A 22729-nucleotide genomic window follows, 5' to 3' on the forward strand; every position below is an offset into this window, starting at 1 on the left:
AAAGTGTGAACTGATGCTTCAAAGCAAAAGGAGATGGCTAGCATCTTGAGAACAGAAATAGCTGAGAGTTTGCATTTACGTCAGTAGGAGGTTTGTTTTCTTTGTATTTATTCCTTTGGAGACTGGAAGTTGGTCCTGTGAAAGGTTGGTTCAGATTAATAGGTTCACTAGCAACACTGATCTCAAAAAAAGATAATTTCCCATGATTAAGCTTCTTAGTCATTTATATGATAAGTGTATTAATATAGCTTTCATTATTTAAAATACCTAGAGGAATATTGGAAGCCTAATTGAGCTAGATTAAATACAGTCTTTAAGGAAGGCTCTGCAGTCCCTTTGCATTTACTTTCCGACATGACTTTTCTGCTTTTACCAGTGAATGTCACACTTCTGATAAGGTGGCTGAAAGTGTTAGAGCTTTCTCGCAGAAAGTACAGAAAGAAGAAATGTGCTAAACTTCCCAAGATGTACCAGCCACTTCACTGAAGGTTCGTGGTCTAACATCAGTGTAACACTTTTGCTGGAAGCCCGTGAAACTATTCTGTTGGCTGGTATATATAGAAAGTGTTACCATGAGGTTTGCATGATATACCTCCTAGCTATATGTTGCATCAAATAAAATTTTTCAAGCTTTGATATTTCACATATCTCATGCGTTTGCACACTCTGTATTTGTAAGTGTTCTTGTGGAACAAATGACCAGAAGATCTGAATATTCCACAAACATTCAGGCATTTATTCCTCATCACACCTCTCTGAGAAGTACTGTTAGTTGTTTTTATGTGGCTTTCAGACCAGACATTCAGGTAATATCAGTTGTCAGTTTATGGAAGTTAGAGTATAAATCAGAACTCAAAATTGTATTAGGTCTACTAAGGATCACTTTGACAATAGTAGTTACCATGAAATGCTTGATCAGAAAGCAGATGTATAATACACTTTATTTTCCAGCCTTTTTTTGAAATCCTGGTGACAGAGTTCTAGCCACCGAATTTGTTGTCTGTTTAATACTGTTATAAACCTACCTACTCTTCTGCCCTCCCCAACTCAAGCTAACTTGCCCAGATGTATTCTATCTAAACCCAAGTTACTAATCATTCAACTTTTTCTTACCTGTCAGAGCTTGTGCGAAGGTGAGGTGACTTTCTACCACCTCCAGTACACCTGTGCCTAGAAAGTATTGCAGTGCTTTAAACGAACATTTTTAAAGGCTTAAAAGGCTTCGAATTCAACTATCCTATATACCACAGGCCACGTTGCTCCATGGTGTGGAGCTTAGTTTGAGTTAGACTCAGACGTACCTTACAGACAGGTGTGCAGTCTTGGATCTGAGAATACCAAGAGATGGTACTTTGCTCCAGTGGTTAATCGCTTGCAGTGATAAAAACTCCCTGTGTTAAGCTGTTCACATTAGCTGTTCAGGCTTTTTTTGTGTTTTCCTTCTTAATGAAGGCAATTAAAAAGGTAGCCTGTCTTTCAGCCATTTTTGAATAATTAATTTCTCTACTTTTCATTTATTAATAGACCTATTTTCTTCCTGATACCTCTGCTGCCCCTTCCTTACACAAATGAGAATCCCTTGCTTTTTCCCCTATAGCATTTCCAGCTAGAAAAATAATTTTCTCCTCTTTTCCTCTGTCTTTAATATTTGCCTGGGAGCCCTATGTGACAGAAATGTTTGGCTTATCTGCTCCACTTAGATTATTTTTTTTTTACATCTCAGATCTTTAAACACCTTCTTGTGTAACTACACCAGCCAATTCTTTCTTACATTCTTTTTTAGGAGGAGACTGGAGTCTGTCTATAGAATTGTAGATTTCTGAGAGCAGAAAGAACCACTTTAATTATCCGATTTAATCTCTTGCATATCACCAGTTGCAGAACCTCATTCAGTAGCCGATCAATTTGGTATCTGTTGTACATTATATAGTATCTTTCTCAATTCCCCCATGTTATTTTGCTGTGTTGGATTTTAAGGCTTCCCATCACTGCACATTGCTGTTTGTTTTCTAAAATTCTTTCATATTTGCTTCTTAAAATCTATTGCCAGATGCAATACTTCTGTTGATCCATGCTCACTTCCCTTACCGTAAATTTTAGTATCAGATACTGCTGCATGAATCAAATTGGCATTTCCAAACCAATGCAATATTGCAGTGCTTACTGCTGAAAGGTTATTATGCTGCTAGTAGCTAAAATAATGTCTATTGCTTTAAAAGCACATAGCTGAGAGGCAGTACATGTGTGCCTCCTGTTGAATCTTGAGCAAGCAGAGTTTTGTTGTTCATTCCTCTGAAGCCCCCACTACGTCTTGGGTAGCTTAGTATAGTAGATGAGCTGCTACCTTCTGAGATAGGTCCTGCTTGTTCTGGTCAAGTTTTACAAAGCGCACTCTACAGAAGAAACACTGACATACTAGCACCCTGACAGCTACCTTACCTCATTGGTAGCCAACCCAATCCTGTTCCAGTACATTTTTTCAGTGTCAGAACCCAAGCTGATGGCTCTTTGGGAATTTACAAAGGAAAACTGAAAGGAAATGTTGGAGCTGTACATTGCCATCCTAATTAGCAACTCTCTTGCAGTGGTGGATCATGAAGATGATTTATTGTGCCTTGATGCATGAATTATTAGGATCTCGGTAAGATGACAGTGTTTTTACTTTCTGCCATTAATGAGCAGAACATAGGGAGAATACATTCCATTTTGGTGTTCATCAAGCGAAGTCACAATCTAAATTGATTATGGTCTTTCCAGTGACCCTTTAGTCTTTCCGGTGTCCTGGTAACTTTGCAGTACTTCATTAATTATGCCTCTAGATATGGTCTGGGCATGTTTGGCCTAACTCAAGATGTCTTCATCTTCTCAGAGGGTCAAGTGGCTCATGAGGAGTATGTACCATTTCGTAGTTCTGAGAACATGGGACTAGTATGCTAAATAAGAAAAATGTGGATTCAGTGACTTGACCATAGAATTATTGGGGCTTAATGATCTCTCCCACAAGCCTCAGTGTAGCTAGCTGCAGGACATACAGTGTTGTCGCTTGGGTGGTGCTGGGAAACACAAAAGACATTCAGTACTTGTACTTTGTTGAAAGGAATTTGCCAACTGTATTAGAATATGGATATCACTTTCTCAAAGCTAGTTGTTCTGCTACTCATTAGTCGTCTTTGACCCTTCTGCTGGGTTGTAGACTGTCTACTTCAGTTAAATCAAATATGCACCATCAAGAGACTAGGCGGACTTAGTCTTCTCAAGACACATTTAGAAACTGCACATAATAGTCTTGTGTATTATTTCTAGAAAAGTTTTTCCACAGGTGTTGGCAAAAGCTTCTCATCCCTTGGCGAAAACAGCTTCTAACTTCTTTAACTTACTATGGACAGACTGATGACCGGACTAAATGTAATTGATTTAGAAAATGGACTGCTTCAGACTCTGGTTCTCACTCTGATTCTCCATCCTTTTCTGTCATGCTCCTACAAGGAGCATGGGTCTGGAGCAGTACCTCACTATGTCAGGAGGGAACTGAAATACTCTATGATATTTTTGCTGGTATTTACTATCAGAGCATCTCCTTGCTGAGCATGACAAAATGTGACTCGCAAACCCAAATCATACTTCTCCCCTGACTCTTTGAAAGCTTAGTCACTTGTACTGAGGCAAAATCAAACATGGTAAAACACAGATGTGTTCAAGCTGTGTCTGATGGAATTTATATCCGCCTGCTTCTGTATTTTGCCAATAAATACATGCTAGTTTCTGAATTGCCACAAAAATAGTGCCTCCCTCACTATGCAGTCATCAGTGCCCCTAAGTTTGTGCTGTTGCATGGAAAATGGATTTGTAGAATCATCCTTTACAAGGCAAACAGGGAAATCTGTGGCCCACCTTAGGAACAGAGGCTACATGCGTGCAAGTGACCTAGAGCAAAGCCTCCTTAGGTCTCATCCAGACACCCAGAGATCAGCACATATGGAATGGAAGTCCTGAAGTTTGAACAATTTCATAATTCACTTGGAGGCAGCAGTTAGTGTAAGCCATTTTTCTACAATGAAGCAAGCCTAGCTGGACTGGGATGCATGTACTTAAAATAACTGAAAGTGTGCAGCAGCGAAAGAGTCTGTGGTTGATGTGTCTTCACCTGGATTCATTCCTCCTGTCATCTCTCATGAGAGATGGCCTGACACTATTAAAACTGTTAGATGCATGTAACCTCTTTCACACTAAAGCATGATTTATGAGTAAATGGGAAACTGACATACGGTATATTAATAACTTTTTTTAAGACACTGGATGACAATACATCTTTGCAAAGCATAGATGAGTTATCTTGGTAGCACTTTCTCAAGGAAAACACTATAAAACTGAAGTGTACAGCAAGGCACATCTAAGCCTTCTGGAATACATTGGTTTCACCAAAGATTTAAATTCAGTTAACCTTAAACTATCACTTAAATATTTAGTATCTTCAGAGCCTTTTTCTGAAGACAATACAGAGAAGAGAGAAATATGCTCATTTGGGGAAGCAGAAGAGCTGGGATTCTTCTGTTGGGGTGTTATACAGCAGTGGTAAGAGTGTATGTGAGCCTTTGGTTTCAACAAGTTACAGCATCCATAGGTTGTGCTTCAAATTAAATGGACTTCTGGATATCTGCAGATGTCCATGTAGCTTTATCTAGAACTTTTGCATTTTTGATGCTCTGTTTTCCACGGTGCTGAGAATTTGTGGTGAGATATGTAAATGTAAGTGGCATATTTGTTGTTGAGAAAGCTATTTCTACTATCCCTAAGTGTGCTTTGGACATGAAAAATTGACATTTCTAACTGACATTTTTACAAAAGTTTTTGTATTATGTAATTTAAGCAAGAAAATGACACAAATAAAATTTCCTGTTATGTGCTTAGCTACATTATTTTCTCTCACCCCAATGTAAAAATTGGACTACAAACTAAGGTTAGGAGTGCCTTCACCTTCATGGCTGCACTTAATTCCCATAACTGGAAAGAGGCTGGTAGGTCATCATAATATGTATGTTCTTTATGATACAGAAGTGTACATAATTGAGTGCTAGTTACTTTCTTTCCTGTCTATCAATAGACCATTTCTTTGCACAGTGGTACCCAAGGATAGCGTGGTCTCTCTTTGAAGAAAAAAAAAATATCAGAAATATATACAGCAATAAATATTTCAGTTTCAGAATCTTTTGAGGAAACATCAGAGAGAAAGAAAATAAGATCCCAGAGGTTTTTCTCTCCTCTCATATGTTAGCAGCCTGACACTATTACACTGATGGGCCTTGTCGTTCGTAGTGCTTTTGCAGTCTTGGTTTCTATTTCTGGAATGTATTTCTAACAGTACAACTTCCAAAGCAAAAGAGTTTGCCATATAGCATTTAAGCAGGGCTGATAGATGAGATACATGCTGGTTACATAGAGATCGTACAATCAGAAAAAAAAATTCAGTGTTACCAGTTTGAACCAGATTATTTTCTTTGTGTAATAGTGTTGCTAGGAACATCATGGTACATATTGTCAGCAAAGTACTTTCAAATAGGCTATTAGTAGCGATATTCTCTATTTTTTTTGTTAATTGTTAGAGAACATCATAAGAATGATATTCTTAAAATACAGACTGTTTCACGACCATCTGTCCAACAGCTTTTGAATATCTGCAACATGAATTGTGGGCTGGAACAGATGATTAAAACCAACCAGGACAAAAATGGTTCTTTTTAACTTGCACATGTTATTGTGTTGGCTATTACCAAATGTTAAGGAAGCAAAATGTAACTGGGCAGATCTTATCGCTGTTCTTCATATGGCTGTTTTCTGGAAAAAGACTGATGTTGGTGTGGAATGTGTATAATTTTCAGATTAATCCAAAATATCTGCCTGGAGGGTTTTACATGGTCTCCAGCAACCTGCCAGAATAATTGGGCTTTTAATCAGAAGAGAATTAAAAGACTGTGAAAATTAATGTTTTCAAAACCTGCCTAAAAGGAAAAAAGAATGTTTAAATTGAATGTTTAAGGTATACATATAAGCAGTTTTGGAAACTATCTTGACTAATACTTTTATCTGTTCAATAAAGTAAGAGAAAATAGGCAGAACGTAGTTCTGTGCTTACAGCCCTATGTGAAATAAAGCTTTAAACAGCAGAGGAGCATCTCCATGCAAAGAGTAGCGGGCAATAAATTAGCTACTGAACTTGCTAATGGAATTAAGTGCTTATATTTTCCAAAGAAAGCTTAGAAATGCATCTGGAAAAAAATAGAAGGCCAGAGGCTTTATATATACTGGTAGATTGGTTTACGTTTATTGGTTTCACAGGAACAAATTGTAATGGACTTTGTGTTTTTCTTCAGAACGTTATAAGTAAATTTTGAAATAAGTGCCTGGGGATTTTTTATCTGCATGGCTCGTATTACACTCCCTAGGAAGCTCTGTAGCTAGAAAGCCCTGCTTAAAATTTGGAGATTATTTACAAGAGTTTTCCTAAGCTGCTACAGGTAAAGTTAACCCATTCAGGGAAGGAAACTTTTTAAAATGGAAAAAATGTAAAATTACTTCTTGTGTAGAAAAAAGTGGTCTAAAATCTAAGATAGATAGAAAAATAAAATTGATATCTAGGAGAAATGACATGCTTTGGGTACCAAATGCCATGTCTGTAATTAAATGAATGGATCTCTTTTTCAGAGTAGTCCTGCCACTGGATTCAGGCTGTGTAAGTGCTTAGCTCCTTAGAAGAATCAGCAGATCATTTAATTTAAGTTGCATAAATACTGATTTAGAAGCCAGATCACTCTGCACAGCAGGTTGTAAAATTTGTAGCTTCACTATATAATCATTATATCCTAAATCACAAGATTGTTCTGGCCTGGCTTTACATTACCTCACAAGAGTCTTTTCATATTCCTGCCATATTATTTGAATTCTTTACCAGCTTCCCATATTCTTTTCCTAACATCCCAGAGAGCTACCTGGAATGTGAAAAATAATTAGGTTATTTACTTTCTTTCAGATTTCCAGGCTTTTGGTCTGAAGAAAGGAATGTTCTTCAATCCAGATCCTTATCTCAAGATTTCCATCCAGCCTGGAAAACATAGCATCTTCCCAGCACTTCCTCATCATGGGCAGGAGAAGAGATCTAAGATCGTGTGTAATACTGTTAACCCAATCTGGCAAGGAGAGGTAAGCAGTTTGAGTGCTGAGCTGAGACTTTTCTTGAAACATGGAAATGACTCTAGCAGTAGCCCTCTCTTTTTCTCTTTTTTTTTTAAAAAAAAACACAAACAAACAAACAAAAAAAACCCAAACAAACAAAAAAATTCCTTTCTTGGCTAAATAGTTGTTGACCTAACTGTGCTTGATGCAGTTCATTACTTCTTTTCTTATTGCAAAAGGATTAATGAGCTACAAAGACGAATGATTAACGTTAAAACTTTCAGTATGTGTTGTACTTTGTGGGTGTAATTTATGAAGTTGTTTATTATTGAAGGCAGGCATGAAACAAAACTGAAAAATAAACTTGCATAGCATGAAAGGCTGCTGCTAGGTTGTCGTAGTGTTCCTGCACAGAGAGGAGACATTATATAAGCAGAACAAGTATAGCATGCAAATAAAAAGAATCTATGTGCTTGAAAAGCATCAGTGGCAACATAAATTAAAGGCAACTTTGGCACGTTTGCCCATCACCTTGAAGAAATACTCTCTACTCTGCTGCTTCTTGTTGGAAGGGCATAGTAGGTATTAATGAGATCTGAGAGTTCAATTGCTGCCTGCTGTTTTTAAATTACATGAGAAATGGCAACAGGCAGCAAAGAATGAGGAATCTCTTTGGAATTAAAGGAGCCTGACATAATGGGTGTGATTTACTGGCATTCTCTGTCAGACCAATATCTCCACTGCAGGAAAGAGTAAAAGTAAATAAATAGACTAAAATTGAAATGCAAATTGTAAAGAAGTTTAGGCATAATTGGGTCAAACTGTATAGACATGGAACTGCGAGTGGAGGGGGAAAAGGCCAGCAGAAATGTCACTGAATACTCCTACCTGCAGGAGGATGTTCATGACACTAGGTACGGCATCAGGTTATGCGACAGGTGAGCCTATGTTTGGGGAGGTTATATGGCAGGGGAAGGGGGGGCACCCTTGAAATTAGTCTGAGTAATACCCCTTCTAACAGGACTTAATTAAGTGGAAGGCCCTGTCATGAGGCATCCACCAAGCCGTAACTTCTGCGGCTCCAAGCACAAGATGTATCTGGCTGAGGGGTCCCAGGTCAAGCTGAGAAGCTGGAGCTGACACAGAGGATCAGGGAGCTGGCAGAGATCTTTCAGTAAAGTGCACAAGACGCAGGCCTAGAGGCGGGCAGGCATGAAGGGGAAACGTGCTCTATGTGTGTCACGCTCAGTACATGTGATTGTGGGAGCTGGCAGCAAGTGTGGGTGCCAGGAGCTGACACGCAAAGGAGGACACAGGCTATGAATCCCAGCATTCTGTATCAGCTAGAGTTAACTGCTGAGGTGGCACGCAGGCTGTCCGTATCCAAAGAGGGATGTAGCAGCTGTGCTGATAGAGGCTGAAAATAGGCTTTTTAGAAGTACTCAATACTGGTCAGAAGTCTCCTCTCAATAAAGACAAACCTCAGCCAACATAATTTGTTTTCACTTCAAGGTTCTTTTGCACTGCTGGAGGATAAAATAATGAAAGAGTAAGAATGTGGCCCTGACAAAATGTCAAGGGTACCTTCTCCTCGGGCCATGCAGGATGGCTGAGTTTGTGGGCTGACATTTCTTTTTCCATTGGAATTTGGCAGTGAGAAAAGGAGAAACAATGGAATGGCCTAATTATGGACATCAGAAAGCGAAAGAGCACAGCTGGCTTCCAGCTTCTCCGTTCAGCCCCCTGGTCTGCTTGATTGCATGCAAGCATGCTGCTTCTCCCTTTCTTTTGTTAGTGGCTAAGGAGTCTGAAACAGCTGAACTATCATTCCACATGTTCTCCTGCGTTCTCTTCCACTGATACGGAGATGTGTAACTGCATGCATTTGTGTTGCCATCTATGCACATCAGCTAGTCTGAAGTCTGTTTTATTACTGAAAACCCACATTGGCTGGTATTGCACAGGAGACCCTGGGCCTGGTTTTCTTCAACTTTGTCCTTTTATGAAACAGAGGGAGAAGGAAGAATGCAAACTGTTGCTGAATTCTGCAGTGATTCGTGATGGTAGCCGTTCTTCTGTCCGCACTTTTCACTGATGGATGTGAATACATGAAGTGAAAAATATTGATAAAATCAGCTGTTTCGTTAAATGGATTGATCACTAGTTGTTTTCCCAAAACAATATGTTAGGCAGTATGGAATTTCAGAAGGATGGTTCTTTCCTAAGGTTCTCTGTCACTACATGGAAATAGAAGCTAGATGCTCACTGGGGTTTTTTAATTCTTCTTTTTCAGTTGAATGACATACCTAATTTGTTTTGGCTGCTAAAGTTGTAAAAATCTAGAATAGGGAAACCAAACTATGGAAATAGCTGTGGACTGAGATTTTTATATATGTTCTTGATTACCCTTGAGCAAATTCAGAAGTGAAAGAGTAGACTTAAGTTTTGTAGGGCCTCAACACCAAAATAAAGTCCTACAGACTAAGAGATGAGTCATTTAATTAAGTTATTATATTCATTCATTCTGCTATTCCCCCTCATATACTTACCAGATTTTTCTATTTGCGTGGTAACCACCAGCATTATAGGAACAGTCTGGGAGCATGATGATACCTCTGACAATTTTTCATGTGTGTCATGTAATATTGATGATCACCTTCATTTCACATGCCATTCAAATATTGTTCAGCACAAGTTATCCTGACTTAAAGGTATTCTTCCATTGCTCTGTTTTGCAATACACTGTACAAGAGGACAAGAGGAAATAGAAATTTCCTACTAATTGAAGAGTGACATTTTGTCACTTGCTGCAGGGCTCTGCATGAGGTGAAAGAGTCCTCACACAAAGAATTTTTCACTGAGACAGGTTAAAGCTCAGGTGGTATCTTCTGGTGGCGAGGTGGCATTCTGTGATATTTCTGTAGGTTTTCATGTGCTCTTCAGCGACATCTGTACCGTTAAATGAAGTGAGATCCTGGAAACCATATGCTGCTGGACAGCTTGACTGTAAACCCCTAGGTTAAGCAGACATTGTGCTGGCAGTCTACGTGTTGTAAGAGCGTAGTTGGACGAGTTGTCGATTGTGCTGATTTGAGGTGAAATGCAAAGGAAATCTCAGAAGCAAGTGCCTGCTTTCCGTATCTTCTGTACATCTAGTAGAACTGAGAAGGGTGAATGTTGATCATGTCTCTTTTAATATTGATATTAGAAAAATAATGATACCATTCCCATATTGTTTCATATCGTGACAATGTGTCTGCTGCCATGTTCTTTGGGAAAAGCTCCTTTAAGAACATTTAATGTGTCAGCAAACAGTAAAGTGATAGGTAGTTCAGGCAAGCAGTAGAGATCATTGAGGATCATAAGCAACAAAGCAGAGTGATTTAAAAAGTAGTTCACTTACCTCCAGCTGGTTAGGAAATTCTCTCTGTGGTTTTGCAGATAAAGTACTTCAGGCCTCTGGACTTCCCCTTAGACATATTTATGCTATTTCTTAACCGTGGCAGTTTGAGCTAACTGCTGCTTCAGGTTTTGTTCATTTACTAGTGAGTGGGTAGAGACCCTCAAGGAATGGCCAGTAAGATGACTATAAAAATTGGCTGTTGCAGCCATCCAACATATTTAAAGTAGCAGGAAGTGTCATCAGTTAAATGACTCATTGAATTTCAACTCCGCTAATTCTAGCTGTGGAAGAGTAGATTGCCTTAAAGTGGGAGCCCAGTACCAGGATAAAAACGCTCTCAACTCCCTGCAGCTTTGCTGTTTGTTTCTTTGTCTCAGCCTTTTTAAATACTACTAAATTACAGCTGAGGTACCAAATAGTGTTTTGGGTGGCTGCTTTATCACTCTGAAGATAGCTGCATTTCACTGGTGAATTAATTGATGTGTATAAGCAGAGGTGTTCAGTACCTTGTTCCAAGAGCACTTAACAAATAGTAGTTAATGTGTCAGATCTGCTAAACAGAATGACAGTATTTGCACATGTGTAACTTGTACTCTCTGCGCCTCAGATAACCCGCAACCTTTCAAAAATACTGCACTTGAATAAGTTCTCACGGAACCTGTCTCTTCAGATTACCAGCAGAAAATCAGGGGCTGGAAGGCCAAAGGGGGGTGGGCTAGAGAGAAAGGGCTTGTGTGCTGCGGGCCGTCGTCAGCAATAGGAATACTGAGCTCGGATGCTTCCTGCAAGAATGCCAAGATGACATGAATGCACCTGACTGAGTGCTGGGGTTATATACGACTGCTTTTCTTATGATGCAGATTGATAACTTGGGCACTGATTCTGTGGTCACGAGTGCTGGGCTGGTACATGATGGACCGCCCAACAGTATTGGGACTGAAAGATGCCTTATCGAGGTAGCCAGATCATGCAATATGGGTTATCTTAGCTCTGTGCTTCTCTTGAGGCTTTATGTTGGCTCATATGATGGGTGCTACCTAATGTAGCACAAACATAGAGTGATGCAAGCGGGGGATGCTTGATCAAAGATGAATCTTTGCAGAACAAAGTTAAACCATTAAAGATGCTTTAATATATTCAAATCAGCAGTATGAATTTAAAGCAAGTTGTATTTTTAAATTTTGTCCTAATATTCAGAGTGCTAAATGCTGACAGTCCTACCATGGCCTCACAGAATCACTGTGTGGTTTCACCAGAAGTCCAAAATAAAAAAAAGCAACAGGAACATCACAATGATTGAACTACTTATTTATTGTTTAACTTAGATTACCTTTCTCCCCCTCCTACTGGCAAATACAAATGAATCTGCTGCAGAAACTTGGAGGCATTTACACCTAAGTGTAAATTCAATGTAAGTACAGTGAAATCCAGATCCTGAATTCAGTGTGTTTTGCCAAAGGTGTCATTGGGACTGAGTAAAGCCTTGTGGGTGGTAGATGCACTGTATACTATTTCTGTACACATGGCCAGATAAAGTGTAAAACATAGTTTGACTGCATAGAAAAGCTGTGATTTTACAGCTGCAGGGTTTTTTAATATCTGGTGATGACTGAAGTGTGAAAGATCAAGACAACTTGAGTTTCTTCAAGAATGGGTTATGGGATGAAAAAAATGTCTAGATTTTTTTTTCCATATGTTATTCTTCTAGAAATGCATTTTAATTGCAACTTCTGTATCTACAAGACTGTCGTCTTAATTTTGTAAATTAGTACTCATGAGAGTACTTGAATATTTTCAGTCTGTGCTGCGCTAATAAATTCATAAGACAATGTGTGAAAGATGAAGAAAAATCCTGACTCTTTAAGCAGTGTTTGCACATGATTCATCCAGAAGTTCTTTTAAATTTCTGATTTTTTTAGGGCTGAAATTTGCCATGAATAAAAAGACATCTTGCAGAACTATCTAAGCCATCAGAGAGAATTCATGATGAGTCTATTAACTAGTGTCTCTGAATGTTTTGGAATACATGAAATAGATGGGAAGGAATTCTTTTATTCCTTTTTTCCAATACAGGGAGAGAGTGAATCTGAGGGGGAAATCTAGGAAGCCAATCTGCTGAAGGCCCTGTCTGGCTTTGAAGAGTTCAGTAGAAGGGATTAAATCAGACTTCAGAACAGCAACAGATATTTATGTGCACGCCTTTTACTGTAGGGACAAAAAACCACACGTTGTGCCATGCTGGAATAAGGCACTGCAGTTGGATCTGGCACCCTGCAGTCACTGCTGAATTCCAGGACTCTCTTGGAGTATGTGTAGGCATGTCCCAGCCTTTGGCAGCAGTGGAGCTCTGTGTTTGGCACTACTGTCTCTGCAATACTGTGTATTGTCATTGAGGAGTAAGTACTGTAGTAAGTTTAGGAAACTGAAATTCCTCACAGGTTTATCCAGTTGTTTGTATCAGTAGTGTTGTCTGGGACACCAGTGATGTGTGGAGGAGGTTTTTGAATGGGGAGCAGAATAATACAGAATGGAGAGTGGCAAGTGCATTAAGACTGTTAAGTTTCACTGGAGTATTTGAAACAAAAAACCCACCAATGAAATATTCAGCTGAAAGACTAAATTGTCCATCAAATGTAATTTACAGGCTTTTAAGATTTACTTCTGCTTGTATCATCCCTGTGACATGATGGATATCACAAATAAATTTTATTTTTAATTCTATTGCTTATTCAACTCCAAATCAAGAGCCTAATTCTTCCTGTCACCAATGTATTGATTTATCTACCTTTCACCGGTTGTTACATTGACTGTTTTCAAACAACTTGACTCACACTTAGCTTGTCTAATTGATGCTAATGGACATACCCTGTTCACTTCAACAACTTCCTTGATAGCGTTATTGAGAGCTATTCACTGTGAACTATTTATATTCAGGGATGCAAATAATATTGGTAAAAATAAAACACAGGGATTAATCATCATCATTAGCTGGCTTTCTATGAAAATGATTCTCAAGCTCTGGAGATGGATTCTGTTATCTTATAAATGGATACAGATGTATTCGGCCAGGTCAGCGGTAGCTTGTGCCTTCATTCCTGACCATGTAAGTCACGCCTTAAACCCCCACAGGGTCTGTTTACATGAAGAAAATTAGTCATCCGTGTCTGTAAGACCATTGTTGGGTCTGGAAACAAATAGGCACTGAAAAGTAGATTACTGTCTGAAACTCGCCAGTTGGTGTTTACTACAGTGTTTTCAGGTCTTGCTTTTGAAGGTGGCAGCAGTAATGTAAAATCAGAGTTACATTTAGGTCACTGAGATGCTGTAGGAGTATGAATGCGTAAGCTGATTCTAGGTAGCTTTGATTCTGATTTGTGTCGCTGTGAGAGTGAATCTGCAGCAGGTGGCTGTGTAAAATCTGTGTAAATGAGAGGAGAATCCTAATGACTTACTGCTGATCAGAGCCACTGCTTAGCCCAGGAAGACTTAATACATTGATGTGGTTCTCTCTGTCATGTCACTTACGCTCTCCCCGCTCCCTCCCATCTCTGTATTTCTATGGAAATCATGAATTATGGTGTGTTGATTTTTGGTGCTTGAGAAAATATCAACTAAAGTTTTTCCTTTGGCTGGGGCATTTTAAGGCTGTGCCTGGTATAGTTTCTCCAGTGTCTGGTAAGATGTGCTATAATGCTGCAGCTTTTCTTTTAGTGAGGGATTAATAGGGTCTCTCCCTCCTATCCTGCTGCCACTTTTCATTGAATGTGTAGGAACAAAGCAATCATTGGATCTCCTGCCGCTCTAATAAGTTGGGACAGATACTGAGAAATGGCTAAAGAAGTGGGGGGAATAGAGAGATGCAATGGCTTTCTTTCTAGAGCAAGTGTCCTAGCCATCACAATTCCAGAGGAATGCAAGAGCACCCTAAAAAGGAATTAGTCATAGAATCCCCAGATGGTTTGGGTTAGAAGGGACCTCGAAGATCAACTATTTCCAACCCCCTGCATGGGCAGGGACACCTTCTACTAGCCCAGGTTGCTCCAAGCCCATCCAGCCTGGCCTTGAACACGTCCAGGGATGGGGTATCCACAGCTTCTCTGGGGCAACCTGTGCCAGTGTCTTGCCACCCTGACTAAAGAGTTTCTTCCTTATATCTAATCTAGATCTACCTTCTTTCAGTTTGAAGTTTAATTGAAGAAGGCCCTAGGAGAATAACACGATTACTAATGTTCTGTAAGTCAGGGTTCTTAATGATTCAATGGGACCATGTACAATAGTATTTGTGTTTTGTTCATGAGAGCAGTTTCAAAGCATGATCTCCCCACTAAAGGCACTGCTCAGCCGTCTTAAAGTCTGTGAACTGAATTACTGTTGGCGGAAAGTAAGCCAAGAGATGTGCTTCAGGAGTGTAGCTAACACATTTCAGACAATAATGGGAGTTCAATCCAGGGCACCAGCCCGGAGTCAACTTCGTGGTAAAACCCTTGCAACATGTCTGGTTGTGGTAACCAGGTGCACAACACCAGCTGCTTTGCTCTCCAGGACGGCTCACATTGTACCACACGTCTGCCTAATGCAGACATGGCCAATGTATTCCAGGGATCAGGAAACATCGGTCTCCATAAGGTCTCCATACTGCTGCTCATGACATGCTATTTTTCCACAGTATACCAGGAATCATTTCTTTTGTTCAGCCTTTCTGTGTGCAGGTTCCTTTTAGGCATCTACCTGACAGATAACCATTTCTTGTAACAATCCTAATACATTTCTAGAGGAAAATAAAAAGGTCTTCCTCTCTGGAGCTCAGCACTCAGAGCTTCCCTGCATGTTCTTCCAAAGCCCCTATCTTTGGAGGTTTTCCAGCCTGGGATTCTTCCAGACCAGACACAGGGGCTGCTGGTTGACCACCTCATCCTTCCGATGGTGCTCCTCACTGTGAGGGTGTCCGTGATCTCCACTCATCTACATCTAACCTATAAAGAGGAACCCTCTCATTCCTAGCTGGTAAGGCTCAGACAAGGGTCCAGCTGACAGACTACATGGACAAGATGGGGTCCGAGACTGTTTCTAGGGCCAGGCACCCTGTGAGAAACAAGTTGTTCCTAATGGTAATTCCTTGGCAGTTTTGTTGAGGCAGTCTGCCATTTCCTCTGTGGAGTGTGCTGTGTCCTGTATCATCTCAAGTTCTGGGAGTCATTTGGTACCAAGCAATAGTTGATGTGATATGCAGGGTAATGCACTGTGACTAATGCAACCTTGTAGTTAATTACCGATTTGAGCTAATCGGAGAACAGTAACTTCTTGTTTGTTATCCATTCACCCACTGACTGCTGTAGATCATAGACAAATTTTAGGTCCAGTGGTATCTTGCAAGAGTTTTCCCTCACATTTTATATAATGCATTTTACTTGAATTTTGGTTAGGGGTCGAGTAAAAACATCAAGTTCTAGCTATCTGTTGTGGTTTAACCTCAGCTGGCAACTAAGCACCACACAGCCACTTACTCACACCCCACCACCCCAGTGGGGTGGGGGAGAGAATGGGGAAAGTAAAAGTGAGAAAACTCATGGGCTGAGATAAAGGCAGTTTGATGGGTAAAGCAGAAGCTGCACACGCAAGCGAAGCCAAACCAGGCATTCATTCACCGCTTCCATGGGCAGGCAGTGGCTCCGCCATCCCCAGGAAAGCCGGGCTGCATCGCACAGAACAGTTACTTGGGAAGACAAAACACCATCACTCTGAATGTCTCCAAACATCCTTCTTGCCCCAGCTTTATATGCTAAGCAGACATCATATGGCTCAGAATATCTCTTTGGTGAGTTGGCGTCAGCTGTCCTGGCTGTGTCCCCTCCCAGCTTCTTGTGCCCCCCAGCCTCTCGCTGGTGGGGTACTGTTGGAAACAGAACAGCCCTTGGCTCTGTGTAAGCGCTGCTCAGCAGTAAGGAAAACTTCCCTGTGTTACCGACAGTGTTTCCAGCCCAAATCCAAAACACAGGCCCACACTAGCTACTGCGAAGAAAATTAACTCTATCCCAGCCAAAACCAGCACACCATCACTTAAATTTTTTGTCAGTTGTTCTTCTCAGGTGTTGTGTTTTCTGCTGTTACCCAAATACCTGCATAATCAGTCACTAAATAAAGTCTTCTCCTTGGGTGGGGCTTTAGCCTTGAAACTATAGTGTTGTGCTAGGTGAGTTTACACCTATGTTGAAATCCGTGACACTGGAGTTTTTGTATTCAAGTGCAAAGAAAGCCTCAGACAGTCACAAACACCCATGCAACCATTGTCATGTTTGGTGGACCTCTGGCCACCTGTAAAGGCTAAAATTTTTGAATCAGAACATCAGAATTTTAAAACTACCAGAAATTATATTTTTACTTTGTTCTTCAGCTGTGAAAAAAGCCCATTTATGTAAACCTCAGTACACCCTTCTACAGCTAGTCTCAGTGTAAACCTTAGTGTCTTTAGTTTCCAGCAGGTTCCATGAAGTTCTTGACCAGTCTTGCAGTGTTTGCACTGCTGGTTGTGATTCCGGGAGCTTAAATTTTTGTGGGGAAAAAGCCCCACCAACACCTAGCTAATGAACAAGCCCACAAAATGAGCTGTGGTCCCAATGACTATGTACAGCTTAAAGACTGCTGTCTTAGATTGTGAAACAAAATGCATAGTAGCCAGTGCCAGCTGCAAAACATAAAAGAAGCTGCCTTCAAGGAGTGACTGTCAGAAAAGTCAGAAGTCTTTTAAAAGTAATATATTCAGGCTCATTGTACTCAAGATTTTGTATTTTCATTTTTCTCTGCAACCATGAACGTTATACTTGTTTTTAATGTGAAAGCTTAATTTCTGAGTTAGTTCTGTTACACTAAGAGTTGTGATAATAAGAACAAAGTCCAAATAATATAAGGCTTTCATAAAAATTGTAATAACATGAAAAAATGGCAGCAGACATTCTTAAAATGGAGCACTTTTGGTTATCAGTGGTGTAGTTTGTGGGCACAGGTAAAAAGCCACATTCAATTTCCCTGGTCCTGAAGAGTCGATTTTTAACTTTGTTATGATCTTGTAGCCGCCTTTTCTCACCCCTCCTTGGGATGAATTATTAACCACAACATCACTGAGTGTGAACCCAAGGGTACTGCAGAATTTATAATTGGTGTCTTTTAAAAAAAAAAAAAAACAAACAAACAAAAAAAGAACCACAAACAACACAACTATGAAGTTGGTGTTGTCATTTTCACAAAGTGGCTGTTGCTGTGTGACAATTAGCAAATATGAGGTAAGGCAAGGATGTAACTTATTGTAGCAGTAATATGTTACTACTGTGTTGTGTTAGTTATATTGGAGAAGACCATGAAATGCAGGGTCCTTTCTCTTCCATACAGGTAGGAATAGTAAAGGGCAAGGCTTTGAACAGTGTAAATGTGGCTGATGTTTTGTGGCTAAACTACCGGGGCTGGCACTTGTCAGAAAGGAAGGTGAAGGAAGAGAGAGAAGGTAGGATGTGAAGGTGATTTGCATCCACATCCAAAGAAGACAGTCCCATTTTTAACTATCACAAGAACCTACATGTTTTCAAAAGTGATTGGTGATTTTTAAAAATGTGTTTTTAAGTTTCTGAGTTCTTAAACCTAGGTGTTTGCTGGGATCCATTTTTCAAAGGGCCAGAGGCCCGTGCGTTCTGCAAACGAGGATTCCTTTGGGCTTTCCAGTGTGGATGGCCTGAGCCTGAGGCATCCACAGTCAGGGACTGCCTTAGAAAAGTCTTGTCTATTAAGTATTAAACTAGATGAGAGTGACAGCAGGAACAAGTGCTTGGGTAACGGAAAACTGAATTATCACTACTTTACAAGCTGTCTCCAAACCCATTTCACTGAGTTCACATTTGGTATCATACTGCAGTTTTTTCCAAAAGGCAAAACCTTAGAGCTTCTCCACTGGATGCTTCTGTTCTTAAAGGCTTAACTGTATTTCTAAGGTGCTCCTGGTTTTATGCATCAGAACTTTCTCCTAGAAGAAGCGTTTGGGAACTGTGATCATGGACCAGCAGCTGGTCTCAGAACAGTCTCATGTATCCCCAGATGCAACATGGTTGGCAGGTGATGAAATCAGAACACGATTTGATTTAACAAATTGACCAGAATGTCCTGGCTTTTGTATGTCTGAGAGGCACAGCTGTTCAAGGAAAAAAGAATGTTTCCTTTGGTAAATTCCAGCCCACCTTGCTCCATACTGTCTGCTCAGGTGCTGATAATTACTCTGGAAAATGCCAATGTGTTTCTTTTGCAAGGAAGGAACTGTCAGGCTTGGTGCTGCCTGATATTATGGAAACATATGTCCATGCAGATTCTGATTTGCCTCAGAGTTTGTACCCCATGACAAAATATTTATAACATAGGAAGGTACAGATCATTAACCTACATTTTATTTTCCACTCATATTCCTAAGTGGAACACGTGTGTATGCATGCTGTAACCCACAGAGACATTTTCACGATATAGGTGTTAACAGCATAATAACAGAGTATTCATTAAATGGCAAATTGCTGTGTGTTACAATAACCTCATTCAATTAAAAGTTAATTCCCTTCTTCTGCTTTCCTTTTAAGTGTCATGAAGTGCACTTACCCCAGGTTTTTAGCAGGTGAAACTGAAATGGTAAACAACTTGGTTTTACAAGGCATCTTTCAATATATGTGGGGAATTAATGTTCTCCTCTTTGTTGGATTAATCTTCTTTGGTCACTTGTTGCAAAAATGCGGCAGGAAATGAGAAGAAAATAACACTTTAGTTGTTATTTGAATTGTATTTCTCTGATTATTTTCATTTTTGCAGGGCCTGATTAACCTAATATCCCACTCATTGGTTTCACTTGAAGCTGTTTGAACTAAGCATTTCTGAAAATTAGATACATGGTTCAATAGAGCAAGAAAATTAGGTCTTAACTCCAGGCCTCGATAGCCTTGATAACCCAGAGCATGGTTCTGTTGTGGAGGTTATTTTTGGCAGCAGGAAAGCTAGAAAATCCTTTTATCCATCTCAGTATTCACTTACTACAGAAGTTGTCTTCCAGGTCAATACTGACCTTTCAGTTAGGTGAACAGAAGGCTTACCGTTTTCCTACTGCGGTGCACCACAGCAGAGGTGTGGGGTTTTTGACTGCTGATGTTCTGGTAACAGCAGATCTGATTGTGACCTGCATCACCACTCCAATTCTGTACTGAATTAAGGCTGTCTAGGAGCAAGCAAGGCCAAGTTATCTAACAGATTTGCTTTTCACTATTATTCCGAAATCGAGCTTTACTTTCCCTATGGGGAGATCCCAACCCTCCAGGTTCCCTAACGTCCCCATGCTTGGAAGCTGTACACATGGACTTCCTCAGTCCTACAGCCTAAAACATCACCCCCCTTGTTCCTCCCTCAGATTTACCTGCTAATTGAAACATTACCTACAAGTAAAAATATATGTTCTTAAGACCAGACCAGCTGAGGTGGTCATCACCTGTTTGAAAGCATTTGGTGACAGCGTCTTTAGATGGTGCCATTCCGATCTTCCCCAGTATTGTTTGTTCTAGTAGCCTGTGCCATGGCTTACCTTCTGACTTAGCTCTTTGTGGGACCATGGTGTGAACCAGCTTAGGAGACTAATCAGAGAAACAGTATTTTCAGAGCTTTTCCTTTTTAAGTTGGAGCGAGGATGAACAAGAGAGGGAGGGATTCCAAGACTTACCTGAAAATTGTGATATGATGTGTCCTTCACCTCACTAGCTCCTCACTTCTCAGCCACTGAGGTGCGCCTCACAGCTGAAGTACCACTAATAGAGAGTCAGATTTGAAGAGGTCTAATTTTACTTGGAGGGAAATGCTGACTAAACATCTCTTCAATCTCTTCAGGCTGCCAGTTCGGATGTACTTACATGCAGCTATTTAAAGTTTTAGAACTGGGGGGGGGAGAATAAAACCAAAACCCAAAATCTATGCAATTACATTTAGATCAATGATCATTGCTAGGGCAGAGTTCATTACATTTCTGTAAGTGTACTGTCCCTACAATCTGCAAGCCTCATTTAGAGTGTTTGGATGCTACCATGACGTGAATAAATGAAATTCATGCATTCCCTAAGCCTGACTCTGCAGCATTACACAGTCCCTATAGGGTGCTTTCACCCGCCTACTTTGAGGCCAAGCTCCTTTTATTTTGCAGGCCTGTGCCTCAGGGTCCAAGGGCTGTTTCTGTCCTGTGAAAAACACGGGTCAAAGAGCCGATAGCAACTGTGTGGAGTTGTGGCCCAGCCACCAGCTTCATGTTCTTTGCTCTTCATTTATTGCAGCAATTCAGCTTTGTCTCCCTGCCCACGGATGTCCTGGAAATAGAAGTTAAAGACAAATTTGCAAAGAGCCGACCTATCATCAAGCGTTTCCTGGGAAAACTCTCTATGCCGGTTCAACGCCTCTTGGAAAGACATGCCATAGGGTAAATGTGCTGCTTATGCTATTTTCTGTTACTTAATGAGTGTGATGCTGTTTTGAAGTCCCTGGTGATATATCATTATAGTGATATAATGATGTTGAGGGGGAGTTATTAAACTGACAGTTGTCTGATGAATTATGTTGTTCTTAATTAGAATTTATAGGGTTATGGGCCAGACAAAGAATTCCCTCTATAACCCTCTCCATTTCATTTTGTAAAGTGAGAGCTGGCATTTAGGAAAGAAGACTGTTTTGTGTATCATGGCTGTGAATCTGGAGAGTGCAATATTTTCAATTTGAATATTCCCTTAATGTTATCAACAGGCTGTATTCATGTTTCAGGGAATTGGAATTACCTATGGGCTAAAATCATGCCAGATCTGTTCCTCCCCCCTTTAATTTCTGGGCAGTGGAAATATTATTTACAAAAACCCACATGGCATTTTGTAACTAAATCTTTCTGACCCTACCCTGCTGCCAAGGAATAACTAGTTCACTTGAGCTCACAAGCCCTGCCCTGCTTCCCCTTTGCATGGAAGTCCTGGGAAGGTGTACGCTGCCAAAGTAACACAAACCAATGTGAGGGCGATGGATAGTATTCAGACAAAGCCAAACAGTTGGCTCTGAAGTTCTAAGGTTCAGACCTTGAGGACCAGGGAGAGAAAGAGTCGTGTCCTGAGGAGGACATACACAATGCAGTTTCCAAGCAGGCATTTCTGAAAATTGGATCTCAGTTCAGCAGAACAGCAGGAAGCTGAACTTGTTGGAAGTGTTTTCTAACAGCTGTTTCAGAAACTGGCTGTGATATTGACAGCTGAATCTACCAGAAGGGACTAAGCTGCCTCCCTGTTTCTCAAAGTTGAGAAGATAAGAGTAGCTTTTTAGAAACCAGATGGAAGAGAACAGCTTGGGGAAGGTAGAACCCTATAACTGATATCATTGGCTTCCCCCTGTATAAGAAGATTTCTCATCATCTTCTGATCATATCTTCCTATTTTACTTCCTTATTGTAAAGACTGCTATCTAAGGATATGCTTTGCCAAGAGCAGTGCTTCCAACCTGAACCTAGATCTGGCTTAGTTTGATACCATAGTGGCTTTTAAATCTCAGGCAAGCTCAATGAGAAGTATACACACAAATTTAGAAAGATCATACGCAAATCCTGAGATAGTCTCATTTATATGAGTTTCTGATGCATGTGAAACTATCCTAGCAAATACATTGGGCCCAACTGGAAGTAAACTATGTTTCTTCAAAAGGTGTATAAATATTACTATTCAGTGAAGCCTTTACGCTCAAAAAATGCTTTGCAAACATTGATTCAGCCTCATTTTGGGCAGCTGGGAAGTTAATCTCTTCTGTAGTTTCATTCTGTTCTGAGGGGTGGATGAAGTGTGGCAAAGGGAGGGACCTGCACAAGGACAGAATGGAGACATTGATCAACCTTGTCAGGAAGGTGTTCTCCTGATATTTCAGCTTCATAGAGGTAAGAGGGGTGGAAAGAGATGAAGAGCAGTCATTCAGCCAGTTTCAAAAGAGAAGGTGGTAAGCGGGGACTGGCCTGTACAGGACAGGAAAGCTGAATTTTATGCAGATGGCGAAGGGAAGGAAATTCAGACACGTGAGGTTCTGCAGAAGGATAGATATGGTCAGATCAACAGGAAGTGAAGTCTTGTTGCAATAGATGAAGTG

At 40.4% G+C, this 22729-nt stretch overlaps 1 protein-coding gene across 2 annotated transcripts in view; it reads left to right on the plus strand.

Moving 5' to 3' along the window:
- The window catches only part of HECW1 (HECT, C2 and WW domain containing E3 ubiquitin protein ligase 1), a 262858-nt gene that overhangs the window by 159618 nt on the left and 80511 nt on the right, over positions 1 to 22729 (plus strand). For both annotated transcript variants that reach the window (XM_037384337.1, XM_037384336.1), the window contains 2 exons: positions 7025 to 7194; positions 20899 to 21041. In XM_037384337.1, the coding sequence (XP_037240234.1) occupies positions 7025 to 7194; positions 20899 to 21041 (313 nt within the window). The remainder of the gene's footprint in view (positions 1 to 7024; positions 7195 to 20898; positions 21042 to 22729) is intronic.

This window comes from Falco rusticolus, chromosome 4 (genome assembly GCF_015220075.1).
Source record: "Falco rusticolus isolate bFalRus1 chromosome 4, bFalRus1.pri, whole genome shotgun sequence".
Lineage (NCBI taxonomy): Eukaryota > Metazoa > Chordata > Aves > Falconiformes > Falconidae > Falco > Falco rusticolus.